The sequence below is a fragment of the Primulina tabacum genome, chromosome 7 (genome assembly GCF_025594145.1).
Source record: "Primulina tabacum isolate GXHZ01 chromosome 7, ASM2559414v2, whole genome shotgun sequence".
NCBI lineage: Eukaryota > Viridiplantae > Streptophyta > Magnoliopsida > Lamiales > Gesneriaceae > Primulina > Primulina tabacum.
The window spans coordinates 7,423,061-7,443,982 of NC_134556.1; the positions used below are offsets into that span (position 1 = coordinate 7,423,061).

Consider the following 20,922-nt stretch of genomic DNA (forward strand, 5'->3'; position numbering starts at 1 on the left):
ATGAAGCAAAATTGTTTGTTTCAAGAAATGCCACCTTTATGGAAAGGGAATTTCTATTAGATTGAAAAAGGCAAGATGATAGAACTTGAAGAAATTCAAGATACTCCCTCAACTCTAGTAGTTGAACCTAATTTCCAACAACCAGTAGTTGAAGTACAACCTCCTGGAAGGTCTTATAGGGTTTTCAGACCGCCTGCAAGATATACGCTTCTTCATGGACAAAGCCATGATGAGCATTGTGTTGGATGTGATCCAATGAATTTCAAAGAAGCAATATCTGACACTGATTCAACTAAATGGCTTGAAGCCATGCAGTCAGAAATGGACTCTATGTATTCAAACCAAGTCTGGACATTGGTGGATCAACCTGAGGGAATCGTTTCCATAAGGTGCAAATGGATCTACAAAATAAAGCTTGGGGCGAATGGGAAGGTAGTGACTTTCAAAGCAAGGCTGGTTGCAAAAGATTATACTCAAAGGCAAGAAGTTGATTGTGAGGAAACTTTTTCACCAGTTGCTCTGTTTAAGTCCATTAGATTACTACTAGCCATAGCATCATGGTATGACTATGAGATATGGCAAATGGATGTAAAGACTGCATTCCTCAATGGAGACATCAAAGAAGAAATTTATATGTCTCAACCTGAGGGATACACATCAGTAGGAAGCGAACATAAGGTATGCAAACTTCAGAGATCAATATATGGTCTCAAGCAGGAGTCAAGGAGTTGGAACCTCAGATTTGATAGCACTATCAAAGAGTTTGGTTTTGCTAAGAATCCTGAGGAACCATGTGTGTACAAGAAAGTTAGTGGGAGTGCAGTGACATTTCTAGTACTTTACATTGATGATATCCTGCTCATTGGGAATGATGTAGATTACTGCGATCAACTAAAGTATGGTTAGCCAGTAAATTCTCCATGAAAGACATGGGTGAAACATCCTACGTATTGGGAATACAAATCTATAGAGATAGATCAAAGAGGATGCTCGGACTAACCCAAGCCACCTATATCGATACCATTATAAAACGATTCTCTATGGAAGAGTCCAAGAGAAGATACTTACCAATGTGTCATGGTATTACTTTATCTAAAGCTATGTGTCCCAAAACTGATGAAGAGATAGAGATGATGACACGTATTCCATATACGTCAGCTATTGGTATTATCATGTATGGTGTGATATCGACACGTCCTGATGTTGCTTATGCTTTGAATGTTACAAGCAAATATCAGGCAAACACTGGTCCAATGCATTGGAAGGCCGTGAAAGATAGTCTTAAGTACTTGAGAAGGACTAACAACTTGTTCATGGTCTATGTGGGTGGAGAACTGAAATTGGAAGGCTGCACGGATTCTAGCTTCCAATGTGACGTAGATGATTCAAAATCGACCTCTGATTTTGTATCCATGCTATATGGTGCGGCTGTCTCTTGGAAAGGTTCCAAGCAAGACACCTTTGCGGATTCCACCACTGAAGCTGAATACATTGTTGCATCTGATACAGCAAAAGAGGTGGTTTGGATGAGAAATTTTGTCCAAGAGTTGAGCGTTATTCCTAATAGAGTTGATCCAGTCCCGTCGTACTGTGACAAAACTGGTGCCATTGCGCAAGCAAAGGAACCAAGGTCTCATCAGTGATCCAAACATGTACTGAGGAAGTTCCACATCATACGGAAGATTGTGGGAAGAGGAGACATATCAGTCGAAAGACTCCCCTCTGCAGATAATGTTGCTGATCCACTTACATAGCCCTTGCCAAGACCATTGTTTAAGAAGCATCGCGATGCAATGTGATTAAAGTTAAGGGTAGTTGGCTCTAGGGCAAGTGGGAGATTGTTAGAGTAGATGCCCTGCAAGCCAACGGTTGGCTAAGGAATTTATTGACTCAAGTGAAATAAACAATCTTTATTTTAATATAATTTAACTTTTAATGGTTTCGTTATACTTTATCTGTATACCAATGTAATCAGCATAGATAAAGTCCTGGATTATGCTTTAATACAAATGAATCGTAATTCGATGTTGAAACTCATTTGTAAACACTGCATATTCTAAATTCATTTATAGTCGATTCAGCCGCCTAAAACATGGATAAAGGTCGCTTGAGCTCGAGACTAGCATCTGTGATGTTGTGTACTGCGTTTCTTGATAAGGGCATGGAGATGTCCAAACATGCAGATGGGTAGTCATATGATGATTATACCGAACAACCCTCCCTCGGACTTTTCCAAGTGGTTATCATTCATCGAGAGGATAAGTCCGTGGTTATAATTGTACACCATTAGTCTTTACGACCCGGGACAACATTGATGCTCTATATGCTAGGGCTGTGCTTTGACTCGTTTACCGGCTCCAGGAGAGTCATCAGGTGGCGAGGTTGGGTACAGTTGCGACACATATAGGAGCCAGTGCATTGTAGTCGGGGATTCACCGCTCACCCGCGGGTGTGGATATCCTATGTGATCTGATGTAATGATAGTGCATGAAATATCTTGCCAGAGTAGGAGATGTACGTTGGAGAAGGAGTTCTCCATTAGTACACGCGATGCCACTATTATAGTTATCACATAGTTATCGAATTAATATGCAACCTTCGATGCAGATTCGACCGGGATATATGAGATGAAGGGGCCGTACTGCACGTTAATCATAATCGACTGGTTCTTGCAGGCAGTATCAGTGATACCTAGGGGATCATGGGGCGATGCTACTAGAAGCTCTTACCTTGATCCCATGGGTACAATTAGAAATGAGTTCTGACATTCTTGATCAAGGTGTTGATGAAAAGAATAGGGCTAACTAGGGTAAGCCCGAATAAAGGATTATGTCCTGAATCACAAAGAGTTGTGAACCCACGGCTAGCTGTATCCCTGAACCATTGACGGTCAAACAAGCACTGGATCATTTGTTCCCGTTGAGAAAATAAATTCAAGAAGTTGAATTTATATTATATAGTAAATTCAAGGAGTTGAATTTATGATAATTAAATTTTGAGATAATAAATTCAAGGAGTTGAATTTATAAAATTCGAGAATTTAATTTATTAAACTCAAATGTTGGGTTTATTAAATATTAAATTTCGGAGGTGATAAAATTCAAGGAGTTGAATATATAATTTAAATAATAAATTCAAATCTTGAATTTATAATGGATTTAATTTATTAAACTTAAAAGTTGGGTTTATTAAATATTAAATTTTGGAGGTGATATAAATTCAAGGAGTTGAATTTACAATTTAAATAATAAATTCAAATGTTGAATTTATAATGTATTTAATTTATTAAACTCAAGAGTTGAGTTGATTAATTAATAAATTAAATATGGTGGACAATATATTTAATGGGCTTGTAGGAGTAAAAGTCCAACATATTAAATAATTAAAGTTATTAATGAGCCTTGATTAATGGATTAAACTAGTGTGACTAGCCCAATTAATTAATCAAGCCAATTAATGTTAATTAAATGGCCCAATTATTATACTATGATAATTAGGTCATGAGTTACTTATAAATAAGAGTTGAGAAGAAAAACCCTAGCTACCACCATAATATTTTTTCGAAAATCAGCCTCCATCCTCCAAGAAAAAATCGGCCACCTCTCTTGAGAAAAAAAATTGAGCCGTCCCTCAATTTTTCTCTCTTCTACGCAAAATCTCTTTCATATTTACTATTGCAATTTGGAAGAGGAACATACAATCTAGTCGTGGACTTGATTGGAGGATTTCATCAAAGAAAGTTCGTAGGGAATCAACAAGAGCTAATCCGTTAATACCAGATCAGTTGGTGTCCAGTGATTTATTCACCAAAGGTATAACGATTCTAACATCCTATGTATGTATTTTGTTAAAATCATACGAGCGCCCAAAGCAAAACATATTTTGATTGTCAAAATAAACAAAATTTTTAAAACTTCCGCTGCGTTTTGGCGTGTAGAAAACCAGATCCAACAAAATCATCATATGAACCAGTCTTACATCCATAGCAAAATCAAGGTATGAAGCAGTCTTGCATCTATAGCAAAATCATCCAATGAACCAGTCAAAATTTTAAATTTCTAGAATGATATAAGCACAGATTTTTCTAGATGAGAATCATCGATAAATGACATAAAATATCTCGAGCAACAATGATGACAAAAACTAGAAGTTGACGAATTAGCTACTCCGTCAAATCCATCATGGGAAAAGTATTGATATTTCAGTTTTTCGTCACACCGCCAATCGGAAAACTTTGGTACTGATGGAAAATAAAGCAATGGAATCACAACCACCTTTAGTCAAATCTACAAGCCTCGTTCACTATCATATTCCGCATTTGATATTTTGCTCTAGATTCAAGGAAAGGAATGCCGCTTAATCGAGATTGCTCTTCATACAGGCCTTCGTAGAAAGCATCACCAACAGCCTGCAAAGGAAACATAAAATTGAAAGTCAACACATAGAGCTTAGTTACAACAACCTAGCACAACACAAAACCTTTAAGGCTTAATTACAACAACCACCTGTATTCAGGAAAATTAAGTCTTCAAACCTTCAGCTCTAAGCAGCTAGCTGTGAGCTTTGTTTCTCGAAGGCCTTTAAGGCGAGTTTAGATCTTTCCAAAATTTAGATAGGTAAACCACTGTTTATAAACAGTATTGATCTCTGGATCTTTTAACTGATTTTGAAGAACTTTAATTCGAGTTTTCGTTAATTTAATCTTATGTTTTAATTTTACAAGATAATTGGTAGAAGGCATGATATAATCAAACGGTGGATCATATATGTAATGAAATTCATAAAATTCATAAGACATATACTTACATAATTTTGAATGCAGAAGAATGAAATTAGAACTCTGGAGAGATTGCACGAATTATCAAATTCATATTCAGAGAGAAGGAGTAGTTTTTTCGGTGTGTGGAGCACACAGAGCATCCACTTCTTAAATATAATACAATATTAAACAGTACAACCATTATCTACAGTACTCATACTAATAAAAACTTGACACGTTCATACAAACTGATAAGGATACAATCATATCAATAATTCATACAAAAGAATTTTAGTCATGGTATCCAGGTCATAAGGGTCTTGAGCATCCTGCTCTTGATCATCTTGATCTGTCATGGGAGTATTTTCTTCAATTTTTTCTTTTCTTTTTGAAGAAGTTGATGCTTGAGTAGATAAATTAGATTTTTTCACCAAATACTTCAGTAAACATGGAAGTAATAGTGTCTTTGTTCAAATGTTGGAATGATTCTTTAAGCAATGTAGCCTGAGTAGGCGTATATTTATTTAGATTTCTCATGGTTTTTTGGCTGGTCCAAGGGCAATAACTCCTTGCCGACATAAACTTTTCTCTCGGCAAAAAAGTCTTCTTTTCCCCACCATTTTATTAAAATGGTATCAGAGCCATTAATCTTGAGGAAATTCTTCAATAAAGTTTTATTCTTGTAATATATCTTATTCTTTTATCTTATAAAGAAGAAGGTAGCTCTACCCAGGAGAAATCCTTAAGTCGGGTTCCGTAAAACCTGTAAAGCCAAAAGGTAAGGTAGGAGTAAATTCTTGACAGTATCTACTTAATTCTTATATGGATAAAATAATATGATCTTTTACTAAGAATAAATGTTCAAGTAATACTAAGAACAAAGAATTAATTATTTCCGAGAATTTCGAGAAAAATATTCAAAACTGGAAATTACCAGTATCTTCCAATATGAAGATTTATAGATCTATTGGATTTAATTTTAAATCCGATTACATAATAAAAACAATTGAAGAAGAAATTACTTTAAAAAGAGGATATGATTCATTTAGTTTATTATCTCGAAGACTTGTTGATATTCACAAGCAATCTTACAAATTTATGCATCTAGGGATGATTCAAGTAGGTTTAAAACTTCTTACAAGATTATGATTAAATACTTCAGCCTTAATTATTGTACGTTATCAAAGGCATAATAAATTTGATGATTCCTTATTAGGATTAATAGAGTCCTCATTATGCGAATGACCAATACATTTTAGTTATTTTCCTAATTTTCTAATCTCTCTTTCTGATCCAAATATCATAAAAGCACTCACTTTGAACATAAATACTGAAGGTTTTGATATGATAGACGGAACATAAAATATTTTTCTATTATATAGAATTTGTTATTAGGCAATGAATTCAACTATTTATAATTTTAGAATTAATACTAATCAAATTAGTTCAAAAAGAGGAGAAACTACTCTTTTTATAACTGATATTAATAAAAGTAATATTATGATTCCTAAAACAATTAATTGGAGTCAAGTTACTCTGCCAGAAATCTGGAAAATGGAGAATATTGCTCATTCTCTTAAAGAAGAATCTAGAAAACTAGAAATTATAGTTCAATATGTTGACGGTGATGTTGAAATAAAATTCTCATCCCAAAGACATTTACGAATTAAACTTCCTGAAGAAAGTAGAAATTTTACTTCTTCTATATCTGATTTTGAAAAAATTAGTATATCTGGTCTTTAAAAGACTAATGATAATATATCTCAACCTGAATACAAGGTTGATCTTCCTGAATCCAGTACTTCTCGATTTCAAAGAAGTTATTCTGTTAATAATAGAACTTCTAATCCCCTACTTTTTCTGAGATGAGTTATAATTTTATGGTTATTAATAATAATAAATTATTCAGAAAAGTTTAGATAAGATTAAAAATCTTAATAAGAAAAAATGTTTTTTAAGTTTTTTAAACCCAAAACAACAAACTCTATATTCCTTAAGATATACCGAATGGTGTGAAGAAACTAAATTAAATTGAGATTTTTTCAAATGGATGGAAAACTTATATTTTCCAGCAAGAAATAAAATATTTCCAAATTTTCCAGATGATTCTTTTATAAATACTCTTCAATCAACATATAAATTATATGTTCATGAAATTGGAGAAAATATTTTGAAATTCATCCTCCATTCACTACTTTACAAATTAAAAAGTGTAATAAAGAGATATACGATGCTCCTATAAAATCTGAATTAGGAAATGGTAAATTTGATCATATAATTCAGCAAAATAATTTTACCAATCTTACTTTACATTCTTTAAGAAATCAAACTACTAGAGTAGAAGAGATTTTATCAAAATCTAAACAAGAAAACTTCTAGTGGTGAAAGTTCAAGAACTTTAATGATAAAACTTTCTCCTAATCTTAAAAGAGAAATTTCTTTTAAGTTCCAAAAAGGATGAAGGTTTTATGGAAGGTCTAATAGACAGATTACAAAAAATCAATATAAAAGAAAAAGATTCTATTCGGTAATTATCAAAGCTGAACAACTTGAAAATTTTCAAGTTCATGAAGATGAAATGCAAATTAATAAAATGCATAAAGTGTCAATTGTAAAACCTTTTTATAAAAAGGCAAGACCAATTGATCTTCAAATAGAAGAAAAGAAAGATTACGTTTAGTTTAATAGAGAAGTCATTACTGAATGAAATATATATGGAAAATCTGAATATCAGATAAAAAATGTTATTAAACAAATGTTAATATACTCTTCTGTCGCAAAAATAAAAGGTAATAATGATAGGCAAATTGCTCGAACTATTTATAATGGCCCGAAAATTCGTGTTTGAAAATTTGCGGAAAAATTTAAAATTTTTTTTTAAAATAATCAAAATGCCTCATTTATAAAATAAACTGATAAATCAAGTTTAATGTTCAAAATAGCAGCGAAAGAATTTATTGTTCGCAAAATAACAAGTTAAAGTAATCCAACAACTGATAAAAGTATTTGAGCATAAAAATGGTAAATGCTGTAAAGGAGGTCCTCGGGTTCCACTACTGCCGACCCAAGCTAGCTCACTGGTCCCCGCCCTCGGTCCCGACCTCATCAGTACCTACAACAATCAAGTCAAGTGAGTTTAAAGACTCAGCATGCATATATCATAAATAACGAGTAAATAATATAATAAAATTGCATGTGAGTAAAAATATCATGTCATGAGGCATAACGTGAAAATAACTTATCATGAGCAATTATAATACGTGCATAACTGAACTGAGAATAATAGTGAAAATGTTTGCTCCTTGGAGCCCTGTAATGAAATAGCATGTAATAATTTTCTGGTGAGATTATGGTCTACGCAAGTGGCCCCTGCACTGAACTGAACTGACCGGTAAGTGACCACCGGGTGAAGTAATGTTTGTCTGATCAGACTAATGCCACAGTATACTGGGTGGAACTGAACTGAACCGGTAGTGACCAGCGGGTGATACAATAATCCCATGATAGTGAAATGGCCACAAGCAATATCGCATAAATCTCAAAAATGAATATTTTATATTTTTATGCACGTAATATAATTAAATGACATAATTAAATATCCTGTATTATTTTACCACATGGGTTGAATCGTTCCTAGGCTCGCTGCGACCTAAATTTAACATGAAAAATATGCAAATGATTTTCTTGACCAAATTTTGTAATTGAATCCAAAAACGAGACAATTACGCCCAACGACTTCGTATTTAATCATGACTCCGTGCCAACCCGAACCAACACCGAACCATCATATAGTCATGATTAAAATACGTCTAAAATGATGAAACAATGCTCCTAAATTTACAGTACTCGAAATTTAGTGAATGGAGGCCAAAAACGTGAAACGCTCTTTCGAGAGTCATTTTGGCACATTGCACCGTAAATTCTCGTACGACCTCTAAAATGATCCGAATCACGAACGGCCAAAAACATGACCTTCCTAACTTGATGAGGCACTCTCTAGTCCAAGGCCATAGGCTAAAAGCCAAACAAGAACCCGGAACACGCCTCTGAACCGCGACGTCACTTGCTGTCAAAATACAGCAGCAGCGCCTTTGATTACTTGCGTCGTTTTCGAGACTACCGACCATTGGGACTTGAAACACCAACCAGAGCCTCTTACCAACATCCTAAGGAATGATTTGAACCATGGCTAAGGGCCCTAGGCCAGCCACCATTCGAACCACACCATGAAACCGACCGAAAAGTCCCACCCGAAAGCACTTCTGCGCGCGTGGGGTTATTGGCTTCGCTTGCTCCCACGGACCATTCCAGTGGCCATTTGATTGACCATGGCACGATATAGATGTCAAGGGATATGGAGCGAACTAGGGCTAAGGGCTAGAGGCCAACCGAGATTCACCCCAACCCACAAAATCGAAACTACATGCAGAATAAAAATGGGGATCGAAGGGGCTGTTTCTTGTTTTTGATTTGAAAAACGATTCCACCATGGACCAAGCCTTGAAATGGCGACTTGGTCACGTCTTAGACATTATAAGGAGATGTTCTAACCATGGCTATAGCCCATAGGGCAGCCAAGATCAGAACCATCAACCTTTGACAGCAACCATAAGAAAATCGAACACAAATGGCAATAGGGACGTGTTGCTGTCGTTCTAGACTTCCAGCAGGTATGTGGCTGGAACCAATGTTCTTTCATGAACCTAACATGTCCTAGTAAATTTCTATATGCAGCCTCGAGCCCTTGGAACGAGCCACCCCTGAAATCGAAATGAAACATACCCAACATGAAGCATGAATAGAAACGAAATCTGTGCAGAAATTATTTCTTGTTCTTGTTGCTGAAAATTTCGGTTTTCTCCTTCATGATTGATGCACACATGATGTTTTAAAATATTAATATGACTTGATTGAAGAGTCAATAAAAATATAAACATGCCTTGGTTCGTTTTGAAAGAAAAACGAACGAAACGACGACGCGGCGCGGAGGAGACGGAGTGATATTCTTGTTCTTGCTTCTACTCAATTTTCTCTCTTGTGTTTCTTAGGCTTTCTCACAATTTTTAGCTCTGAATCCTCTCTGAATTTCGGTGGTGAGGAGGGGGAATAATGGTTAGGAGAGATGGAGGGGAGTTGCAATATAAAAGGGATTCAAATGGCATGACCAAGTCTTGCTCCCTTTTCAATTTGAAATGGTTTGATATCAAATATTCTTGGAGGGATAATGGAGGTGTAAAGGACCGATTCTTCATGTCAACCAAGGCTAGGATAATGATGGATTAATAATTAAATGATGATTAAAAAAAAAAGATTATCATGCCAAGAAATAATAAAGAAAGGGTCAAAGGTGGTGAGTTGTCAAAGAAATGTTATATCACTTAAGTGGTGGCCGAAATTAAGCTATTAAGTGGAGGGGAAATATTGCTTAGTTAGTGTATTTTAAATCTTTAGAGCCTTACCTATCCTTTAAATAATTTAGTGAATTAACACATTAATTATGAAACCTAAATGAATTTATTTCCTACTTACCTCAAGTTACTTAAATAATTCCTTAAACATTCTTTTAACTTAAATTAACTTATTAGTTAGCTAAAATAAATTCTAGGTATGTTTTCTTAATATTAAATTTTATCTCAAAACTCTAACTCCAGTCCGGCCTCACTTAATTAACTGAAAAGGTAACAATTAAACTACTTCGTAAAATAATTAAGTTTAAAGGAAAGAATTTAATACTCAAGCAATAATAAAAATCATTTTACTTTAAATGCTATAAATTATGCATGGTTTATACTTAGTCTAATTTACGGGTTCTACACTATTATTACTGGTTTTACTAGCCAACTTCAAGGTTGATGGGATTTTTATCTTTCAAAAGATGCAAAGAATAAAATTCTTAACTCCTCTATCATTGATCTTAATGGAAGAGAAGAGTCAGATGCGGTTAATACACTTATTTATACTATCATATATAATTTTATTGGAGCTAATGAGTTTTAATTAGATAGATCTCAGGAACAATTAATGAACTTGAGATGTCCAACACTATCTGAATTCAAATGGTATAAAGATGTTTTTATGACGAAATTTTTAACCAGAAATGATTGCAATGCAAATTTTTGGAAAGAAAAATTTATTTCTGGACTTCCAGTTCTTTTCGCTGAAAGAGATAAAAAGATATTAAAATCTAAATCTCCAACAAACTCTATAGATTGGAGTTTACTTATGGAGATTTATCTGCAGAAATAACTGCAGAAGGAATAACTCTTTTTAATGATATCAAGTTAAAAAGACAACTTGATACGCAAAAGGACGAAAATCGAAATATTATCGGTGATTTTTGTGAACAAATTGGTTTTCAGCCAATACAATATCCTAAAAGGGATAAGAAAAGAAAAATATTTCCTTTTAAAAAGAAAAAACATTATATAAAAAATATAAATAATTTAGAAACTATTTTAAGAAAAGGTCTAAACAGACTACAAATAAAGTTCCAGCATGCTGGAAATGTGAAAAATTTGGACATAAAACTAATAAGTGTTATGTCAAGAAAAAGATAAATAATCTTAACATAAATAATTATTTAAAAGAATCATTAATAAATATTCTTCTTAATAAAAAAAAATCTAAAGCAGAAAGATTTCTATATTAACATTATTGATGAAGAAATATTTGAATACTCTAATAGTAGTTCAGATAATGATTCTGAAATATCAGAAAATAAATCTGTGATCCAGATTGTGATTGTGACACATGTCTCATAAATGTTATGGGATTATAAATAAATGTTATATCAAATGAAGAAACTTTCATTTTAGATCTTATAGATAAAATAAAAGACCCTATAAAAAAAAGAAAAACTATAGAACATTATCTAAATATGGCAAATCATAAGCCTACTAAACTTGTACAGAATATGGTACAAGAAAATGAATTATATTCTTATAATAAAATACTAGAAAAATCAAAACAAAAGGAAAGAGAACCCACTATCTCCGAATTAAAAAGAGAAATAGATCAGATAAAATCTGAAATAAAATATTTAAAAGAAAGAGTAAATACTCTTAGTATTAATAACAATCATAGTTGGGATAAGATTCCACTTCCGATGAAGAAGAAGATGAAAGTATTTTACCTCAAGACAATAATGAAATAAATCAAATGATATGGATCAATAAAAGTGATCAAATTATTTCTCAAAAGTGGTACTCAAAAGTAACACTTATTGTTAATAAAAAAAATTAAAATTATATTGAAACACTTTTAGATAGATGAGCTGATGTAAATTGCATCAGTGAAGGAATTGTTCCTTATAATTATTATAAAAAGCCTACTCAATTTATAACAGCTGCTAATAAGCAACATCTTATATTTAATTATAAATTGTCTGATGTGGCAATATGTAATTCTGGAGTTTGTATTAATACTACATTCATTCTTATTAAAAATATTTCTACTCATGTTAAATTAGGAACACTTTTTTTCCAAATGTTGTTTCCAAAATTAATGAAAAAAGATTATATACCAATATTAAAGGAAATGATTTATTTTTTCCTTTCACAACTATACCAGTATCAAAATCTATTAATATTTTACAAAAAATAGTAATTAATAAAGAAAATTTTGTTACTTCATTAAAAGATGAAATTCTTTTTAAAAATATTAAAGAAAAAATAAATTCTGAGAAAATTCAAGAAAAAATAAAAATTATTTCAGAAATTATATTCAAAGAAATATGTGCAGATGTTCCTAATGCCTTTTGGAATAGGAAAAAACATCAACTAAGTTTACCTTATATAGACAATTTTACTGAAGATAAAATTCCTACAAAAGTAAGGCCTATTGCTATGGGGCCTAGACTTTTAAACTATTGTAAAGAAGAAATTGATAGTCTTCTTAAAAAAGAATTGATCAGACCAATTAATAGTCAATGGAGTTGTCCAGCATTTTATGTAGAAAATGCCGCCGAGATAGAAAGAGGAGATCCTAGACTTGTTAATAATTATAAACCGCTTAATAAAGCATTAAAATGAATAAAATATCCATTATTAAATAAAAAAGATCTATTAAATAGATTATTTAAAGGAAAAATATTTTATTCTTTTTTATCAAATTCTTCTAAAAGAAGAAGATAAATATAAAACAATTTTTATTGTACCATTTGGACATTACGAATGGAATGTAATGTCATTTGGATTAAAAAATGCTCCAATGGAATTTCAAAATATAATGAATGAAATTTATAATTTATATATAGATATTATATTCTATATAGATGATGTCCTTTTTTATTCTGATAATATTGATCAACATTTTAAACATCTTAATATATTTATGCAAGCCACTAAAAAAGCTTGTTTAGCAGTAAATCAGAAAAAGGTAAAACTTTTTCAAACTAAGATAAAATTCTTAGGACATTACATTGAAAATGGGATAATGATTCCTATAGAAAGAGCAACTAGTTTTTCTGACAAATTTCCTGATAAAATCACTGATATAAATCAGTTACAAAGATTTCTTGGTAGTCTTAATTACATAGGAGATTTTTATAAAGATCTCGCTCAAGACTGTAAATTATTGTTTCAAAGGTTAAAGAAAAACCCTCAACCATGGACTAATAATCATACTTTAGCAATACAAAAAATAAAAGAAAGAGTTAAAGAACTCCCTTGTTTATCTATTGCTAATCCAGAAGCATTTAAAATTGTCGAGACAGACACCTCTGATATTGGATACGGAGGAATACTTAAACAAAAATAGATAATAAATCTAGAGAAATTCTTGTCAGATTCACCTCTGGAACTTGGAATAATACACAAAAGAATTATTCTACAATAAAGAAAGAAATTCTTTCAATTGTTAAATGTATTACAAAATTTGAAAGTGATCTTTTAAATAAAAAGTTTTTATTGAGAGTTGATTGCAAATCTGCTAGAGATATTCTTCTAAAAGATGTTAAAATAATAGCATCTAAACAAATATTTGCTAGATGACAAGCTATATTAGCATGTTTGATATTTAACACATCTCTAGAAAATCTAATTCTTTACCAGAATTTCTAACCAGAGAATTTTTGCAGGGATCAACCTTGGAAGACAGTCCTAAAGAGGCCAGCAACAGGCAAAAAGCCAATGAATAAACTACCTTTTAAATAAGGCACAAATATTCCTCAATCTAACATAATACTAAAGAGCAAAATTTTGATCCTATTAAAGAATTTGCAGAGGATCTTACTGCATATGATATTCATTATTATAATAATGCAATATTTGCATTTAAAGGATCTAAGGAAGAATTAAAATATCCTCACTTATTTTCAGGATATCTTAATTGTTGTCTTGTAGATAAAGACTTAAAAGGTCTATCACCTATCCATATAGCTCAAAGCTATTTGATTAAAGATCTACAACCCATATTGGGAAAAAAAACTGGAGACTATTTTTAAACAATTTTAGTTGAAACTGGTTATGTTGAAATTCAACATATGGATCGCAATCGCGATTTTGCCTTTTCTAAAATGATTATTAAGAAAATTATTCCAGCAGCTAATTGGGGATTACCTCTCGAATTGAACACTTTTCAGGCAATGCTGAATATGTTCAATTATCATGATTATATCATGGCCTGGGATACTATTCTTATATATGAGAATTCCCAAAGAAAACATTCTTGGTGGATAAAATTCCAACTTGATGATATTCATCAATTTATACCAACTTGGTTTAAACCTTCTTTTTTTCATGGGGGGTAATGCCATCTATTCTTAATCGAAATGTTAAAAATATATGGATCAAATTCCAACAGGCCAATTCACAATTTGATGGATTAACAGCTATGATCCAATTTGCTATCAATTATAATATTCCTTGGATAATCAGATGGGAATATGGGTTACAAGACCAAGCCAAAGAAAAATTGGAAATAAAATTTACTCCTACTATCTTGTTCAGGAAAATTTTATAAAATGGTGGGGAAAAGAAGACATTTTTGCTGAGGGAAAAGTTTGTGATTGGCAAAGAGTTATTGCCCTTGGACCAGCCAGAGAAACCATGAGAAATCTAAATAAAGATACGCCTACTCAGGCTACATTGCTTAAAGAATTATTCCAACATTTGGACAAAGACACTATTACTTTCATGTTTACTGAAGTATTTAATGAAAAATCTAATTTATCTACTCAAGAATCAACTTCTTCAAAAGGAAAAGAAAAAATTGAAGAAGATACTCCAATGACAGATCAAGATGATAAAGAGCAGGATGCTCAAGACCCTTATGACGGAGACGATATTTTTGCATTATTAAATGCATACATGGGAAATGACCTGGATACCATGACTAAAAGTCTTTTGTATGAATTATTGATATGATTGTATCCTTATCGGTTTGTATGAACGTGTGGGGACCCGGGCTCTAACTCATTTGCTTTGGGATTAATTGGATCTTTGCTAGAAAATGTGGGTCAAAATTTTGTTTTTAATATAAAAAACAATTGTATATAAATCATACATCAACATTATCTCTATTTTATTTCAACAAACATCGGTACATGTCTTGTTCCATTACAATCATACAAACTAGCGTTATTAACACACTACATATCACATGTAGAACATCTAGTTTTCTTCTACGCCCGAAATCACCACGCTATCCAATCTCAGTCACGCTCTCCTTGACCCTGATCCTGTCCCACCTGTTGTCATGCACACATACAGACACAACAACAGCCGGATACTCCGGTGAGAACAAATCCCAGTATAAAACATGTATACATGCATGTCATGCAATTACATACAATATCATAACACATAAATCAGTATTTATGACGCATTAGTGAATACAGATAAAACTCTTCGACTCTTACTCTTTGACTCGACTCATATCTAAATCTAGGGATCCCGGTATGAATAAGACGCAACAATCTCCCACCTACTCTCCCAATCGGGGTAGCGGTACGTCTTATTCCCGGACTTCGGCCCGCTCTGTATCGAATATCTACAATAATAGTCGATTTTCTCCTACGTACATCGATATCATCGAACATCCGGTATCTTGGCATATCTGCCAACGACTCACCTATCTCATGTGCATTGCTATAATTCTATAAACAAGGCATAACCATATCAAATTATAAACAATCTAGTATGTGATTTTGGGAAACTCAAATAGAATCTAATTTGAGTTGTGTCTTCCAGAATCAACATTGAATTATACCCTTCTTGTCGTAGTCTCGGTCTGAACAAGTCGAAGTCTTGAAATCTCGATATCAAATCTATCAATACCAATCTGAATTAACATATAAATAATGTATCATATCAACCTCTAACTCAAAAGAATACATATACGGATCAATATTCAATCTCGGTACATTTCGACGGCATAACGGCGTAATCTCGCGATACCGGTCAACTCAAACATCAATAATCATAACAATAACTCATAATCATCACCAATATGTTCCACAATCTCAAAATCTGTATAATCTCATTCATATATGTGCTTGAAAATAATAACAATATCACACGATGTCCGTTCTTCGATCCGATTGCGAATATACGTTGCTTATAATCTCAAGAATATCTAATAGTAATCATATCTGATTTCTCCCAACATCTCAACTTCAAAACATGTTGAAATGTAGAAATACTTACATCTTTTTGTAGCTGGTAACAAGAGGAGTACGGAACCGAAGTCAGATCGAAATTCGGGTGGTTAGATCTTGTACAAGCTAATTTCTAAGCTATGAAGAGACTTGAAGGAATTCTGGAGCTTTTCTGGTTTTCTCTCGTCCATATCAAGCTGAAGAATGAAGACAACACATGATATATGCATGGCAAGGACAATTCTTCATTCTGCACGCCGCGGGTGCGCTACACATTGCATCGCGGGTGCGCTGAGCATACTGTAACACTTCAAAAATTTCAGAAGAACGACCGCGGGTGCGCTGGCTCTTTTACCGCGGCTGCGCTGCCCTCACTGTCCCAACACCGCGGGTGCGGTAGCTTTTCTGGCGCAGGTGTACTGGTCTTTCTACTCCAACACTATACTTTGCAACTAAACTCAAATTTCAACGTCGCTTCTCCGTGTCTGTTCTTCCATTCCCTTATTCATAATACATAGTAAACTCAAAAGTATTAAACTAAAATCTTGGGCGTTACAGAACGTGTCAAGTTTTTATTAGTATGAGTACTGTAGATAATGGTTGTACTGTTTAATATTGTATTCTATTTAAGAAGTGGATGCTCTTTGTGCTCCACGCATCGAAAAAACTACTCCTTCTCTCTTCTCTCTGAATATGAATTTGATAATTCGTGCAATCTCTCCAGAGTTCTAATTTCATTCTTCTGCATTCAAAATTATGCATATGTCTTATGAATTTTATGAATTTCATTACATATATGATCCATTGTTTGATTATATCATACCTTCTATCAATTATCTTGTAAAATTAAAAAAGAAGATTAAATTAACGAAAACTCGAATTAAAGTTCTTCAAAATCATTAAAACATCAAGAGATCAATCTTGTTTATAAACTAGTGGTTTACCTATTCAAATTTGGAAAGATCTAAACTCGCCTTAAAGGCCTTCGAGAGACAAAGGGTTTGAAGACTTAATTTTCCTGAATACAGGTGGTTGTTGTAATCAAGCCATAAAGGTTTTGTGTTGTAATATATAAGTTCAAAGTATATAAAATCTCAATTCTAGAACTAGAAAACATAATCTAAAATTCATTTCATCTTCTTCATCCAAATAGAGACCATCTTCTTAATTTGAAATTGCATAGTGCTCGGCATCATTCTCTTTTTCACTTTCTTCATCAAAGTCGAATTCATCATCTTCATCTACACAATTAAATGTAGTAGATGTTCCTATTGGTCTTTTTCGTCTAGACTTAGATGTGGCAGCCTTCGAGCTTCCTGTAGGTGTAGATGCCGCCTTCGAGCTTCCTGTAGGTGTAAATGTGTAGATGTTCCTATTTACCGATAACGACGTGATGTAAGTCCGGCGGCCGACAGCATAATGTTCGGCGAGCCACAAGCAACAAAAGAGGAGAAATAGTGGAGAATGGTAGGGTTTACATAAGGGTTGATTGGGAGAAATGGAGAAGATTGAATTAGAAGAGGATAAGAAGAGTTGATTTCATATATTATTGGATCTAAAAATTATGCAAATTGCACCTAAAAAAATCTGCATTATTTAGAAAAAATGTCCTACAGCTTTTCTTCTACAGCGACGTTATCGACGCTGTCGCCTCAAATGCTATCGCGATGATAGCGCTCGCTATCTCTAAGTGTAGTGCGGGTAGCGCCCTGTATCCACGGGGCTTCGCTTTGCTTCGCCTCCCTACGGGCAATAGCGAGTGCTATGCTCGCTATTGACAACTATGGTCAGAGACAAGTCTTTTGCACACATCCTCCAGCTGTAGATGAATTTTTCACGTTATTTCTAAAGATGTTTTATGGGAAAAAACTGGAAGGAGAGTCTTATTCACAAAAAATTATATGCAAGTGAGGGGCAGGAGGAAAAACAAAAGGCCATAAAAGAGAATAGACAATATGTTTTATAAATTAGAAATTAGCTAGCGTTTCTTTCCATCCGTATCCTTTTTATCCCTCTAATCTTTTGTTGACATGGAATTGGTCAAGATAATGCCAAAGGACCGTTGTATTTCTCTGAGTACTAAACAAGAAGGAATAAGGAAAAAAACCTTTGATATGAGAAGAACCAGCATGATTAGAGGTAGTAGCTTCAGGTTATTCGTGATTTCAACCATAATAACACAAAGAGACACCGTCATCCGCATTGAGCCCCATAGGAATGATGCAGCCCCTGATAGAGCATATCTGAAATTCCAGTACTAGCATCACTAGCATTTCAGATTCGGCAACAGGAGATACAGAAATCATAATCACTGCAAATATACACCCCTCTCTGCAACGACGACCAAACAGAGATTCAGGTATATATTTTGTTATGTTAAAATTAAATATATATTTAATATTTTAACTTAAAAATTTAAAAACAAGTGAAGAGGAAGATTCACACCTTTGTTTTTGTTAAAGAAACATATCTACAATATTTTATCTTAGCATTACATATGTCACGACATGAACCGAAAGCAGAACAAAAATTGCAACAAGCGATACATCCAAGTCGATAGGAGGTGACAAAAATGAAAAAGAAACTATAAATCAATTTAATGTAAAAAAATGCTCAAGTTCCTTCTTCATAGGAGGTGACAATAACGTAAAAAGAGAGACAAATGAATTTAACGAAACGAACTCACGTTCCTTCTTCAATATTCAGTCTTCTGTAAAAACTGACAACAAACATCCCAACCAGACGTCCGTTGGTTGAACCAATCATTATGCCAGGAACAAACTGACCAGCTGCAACAGCAGTACCAAAAGTGACTACTGCTAGGCTATAAAACATAACCTGAATAAGAAATCACAACAGAACAATCTCATGAAAAATGGCATAACATAATAAATAATGGTTCGTGTTGCATAGAGACAGACTGGACAAATTAATAGTTAAGTTCCAAAAGTTTCTCTGCCAGATCAAACTTGCTATTGAATTCCACGCTGTTTGTGCCTAAATTTAACCTCGAATAGAACAGCATATAGCAATATAAATGGAATATGGCACCAAGTATTCATGGACAAACAAACAATAATATGAGATATTAATTAAATACCAAAAATGTCAGCAGGCTCTGCGCGCTATATTCATGAATGGTTTTTGCACTGAACAAATTTCTGGTGGTGTCATCCTGCATTCGTACATATATAGGGTGATAATTCCTGCAAAACAAACACCAAAAGAATTACCAAAAATTGGAGGAAACTTCTGCTAACCTGAGTGTTGAAGAATATGGTTGCAAGATTGTTATAGTCCTTGTCCTTACCAAAATAAAACTGTAATACCATAGAATGCAAAAAATGTAGCACAAAACCAAACCCGTCTACATAGAGGTAGGGACAGGAAAAGAGTAAGGTTGTGAACTTTCTTACATTGACATAATTTCCATACATCCCTGGTCGGCGAGGACATTCAATGCCAGAATTAGCATCTCTTTCGGGGCACAGGATGCATTTTGTGGAAAGTGGTAAACCAAATGAAATAACCGAAGTTATCACAGATACCATACACACTTCAATAACCTGTAAGAACGCTAGGTGTCAAACGTGTATCATTGAGCTATCAAATCGTTGTAACTCACTTCAGGAACATACTTTGACGTGATTCCCTCTTTCATGCAAGTGATTTCAACGCCATCGAGTCATGTAAAGAGTAAGCTGATTAAAAAGAGCTCCTGTGCAGCAAAACATGCATAAATATCGAGAACCAAAAAGGCAAAAATCACTTAAAAAAAATTATATAGTTGGGCTATCCATATACCACGAAGTCCCCCGATAACGCCAATAATAGCCATTGGCAACAATTCTTGAAAAGAGTAATCCTCTTGCCCACTAGAAACAAAGATGAATTATTAAGCACATTGTGGAGTAAATATGTAACATTGAAGATATATGACAATAAAAGAAAAAAATGAAAGACTACGAAAGACTAGGGGATGGAGTAAAAGTTCCATTCCTCACACTGAGATGTCCCATATAATGAAACCTCCAGAGCCAAAATGTCCACAGTTTCCACTTTTACACCATCCAATAACTGTACGTACCATGACAGCTACAACAGCAGATGTAAAAAAGACATGCCACAGTAGCTGACTCCTCCACCTTTAAACAAAAACTGACAAAGCAGTATATTCTCAGGAATTATTTAACTAGGCTGATACAGATGAAAAACCTCAAGTTATTTAGGATATAATGTAATGCAATAGTTCAAAAATCTTTATTTGTTGGTATAGCTTTATTATAATGATTCCAGTCACCAGATGCATTTCAGATTACAGAAAAAATGCAAATAATAATTTCCACTGATTCAGGCAATGCAGCTCACAGGATGTATTAAGATACATGTTCTTTCTCTATATCTTGTTTTTCTCTCCAACATAATAGTCTCCTGGTCATCCTAGGTTTGATAAGTCACTAATTTGTATTGCAGACAATTTGGTTCACACTAAATATATTATCTAGGAGGTCCCCAAGAGGTAGTATTAAGACCATTCCGCTGTATTCGGTTGCTGTGATAAGGTGGG

General features: G+C 33.5%; 1 protein-coding gene and 1 long non-coding RNA gene across 4 annotated transcripts; one reads left to right on the top strand and one right to left on the bottom strand.

Moving 5' to 3' along the window:
* Positions 1-4,142: 4,142 nt before the first annotated feature.
* On the bottom strand, positions 4,143-20,507 carry LOC142551087 (chloride channel protein CLC-d-like). 3 transcript variants are annotated; one of them, XM_075660134.1, is made up of 9 exons: positions 20,360-20,507; positions 20,160-20,230; positions 19,994-20,073; positions 19,772-19,921; positions 19,616-19,675; positions 19,456-19,530; positions 19,042-19,193; positions 18,463-18,598; positions 4,143-4,408 (listed from the first exon to the last, which is right to left on the bottom strand). In XM_075660134.1, exons 4-9 carry the CDS (start codon positions 19,904-19,906, stop codon positions 4,277-4,279), a joined length of 690 nt encoding a protein of 229 aa, XP_075516249.1. In that variant the 5' UTR covers positions 19,907-19,921; positions 19,994-20,073; positions 20,160-20,230; positions 20,360-20,507; the 3' UTR covers positions 4,143-4,276. The 3 variants fall into 3 exon arrangements, with proteins under 3 accessions (XP_075516249.1, XP_075516250.1, XP_075516251.1); XM_075660136.1 differs by lacking the exon at positions 18,463-18,598 and having other exon boundaries at positions 4,286-4,408; XM_075660135.1 differs by lacking the exons at positions 19,616-19,675; positions 19,994-20,073; positions 20,160-20,230; positions 20,360-20,507 and having other exon boundaries at positions 19,456-19,561; positions 19,772-19,906.
* Positions 17,286-19,145, top strand: LOC142551090 (uncharacterized). The gene is made up of 2 exons (XR_012821478.1): positions 17,286-17,677; positions 17,708-19,145. It is a non-coding gene; the product is annotated as an uncharacterized LOC142551090 (long non-coding RNA).
* Positions 20,508-20,922: the final 415 nt, after the last annotated feature.

Bases quoted from the DNA above. Each gene is read 5' to 3' on its own strand.
- LOC142551087 (XM_075660134.1), bottom strand. From the start codon at position 19,906: ATGGTATCTGTGATAACTTCGGTTATTTCATTTGGTTTACCACTTTCC. The intron at 19,531-19,615 runs GTTAGCAGAAGT...GTACGAATGCAG, and splicing joins CCATATTCTTCAACACTCAG to GATGACACCACCAGAAATTT. The intron at 19,194-19,455 runs GTATTTAATTAA...TTTCTTATTCAG, and splicing joins AGAGCCTGCTGACATTTTTG to GTTATGTTTTATAGCCTAGC.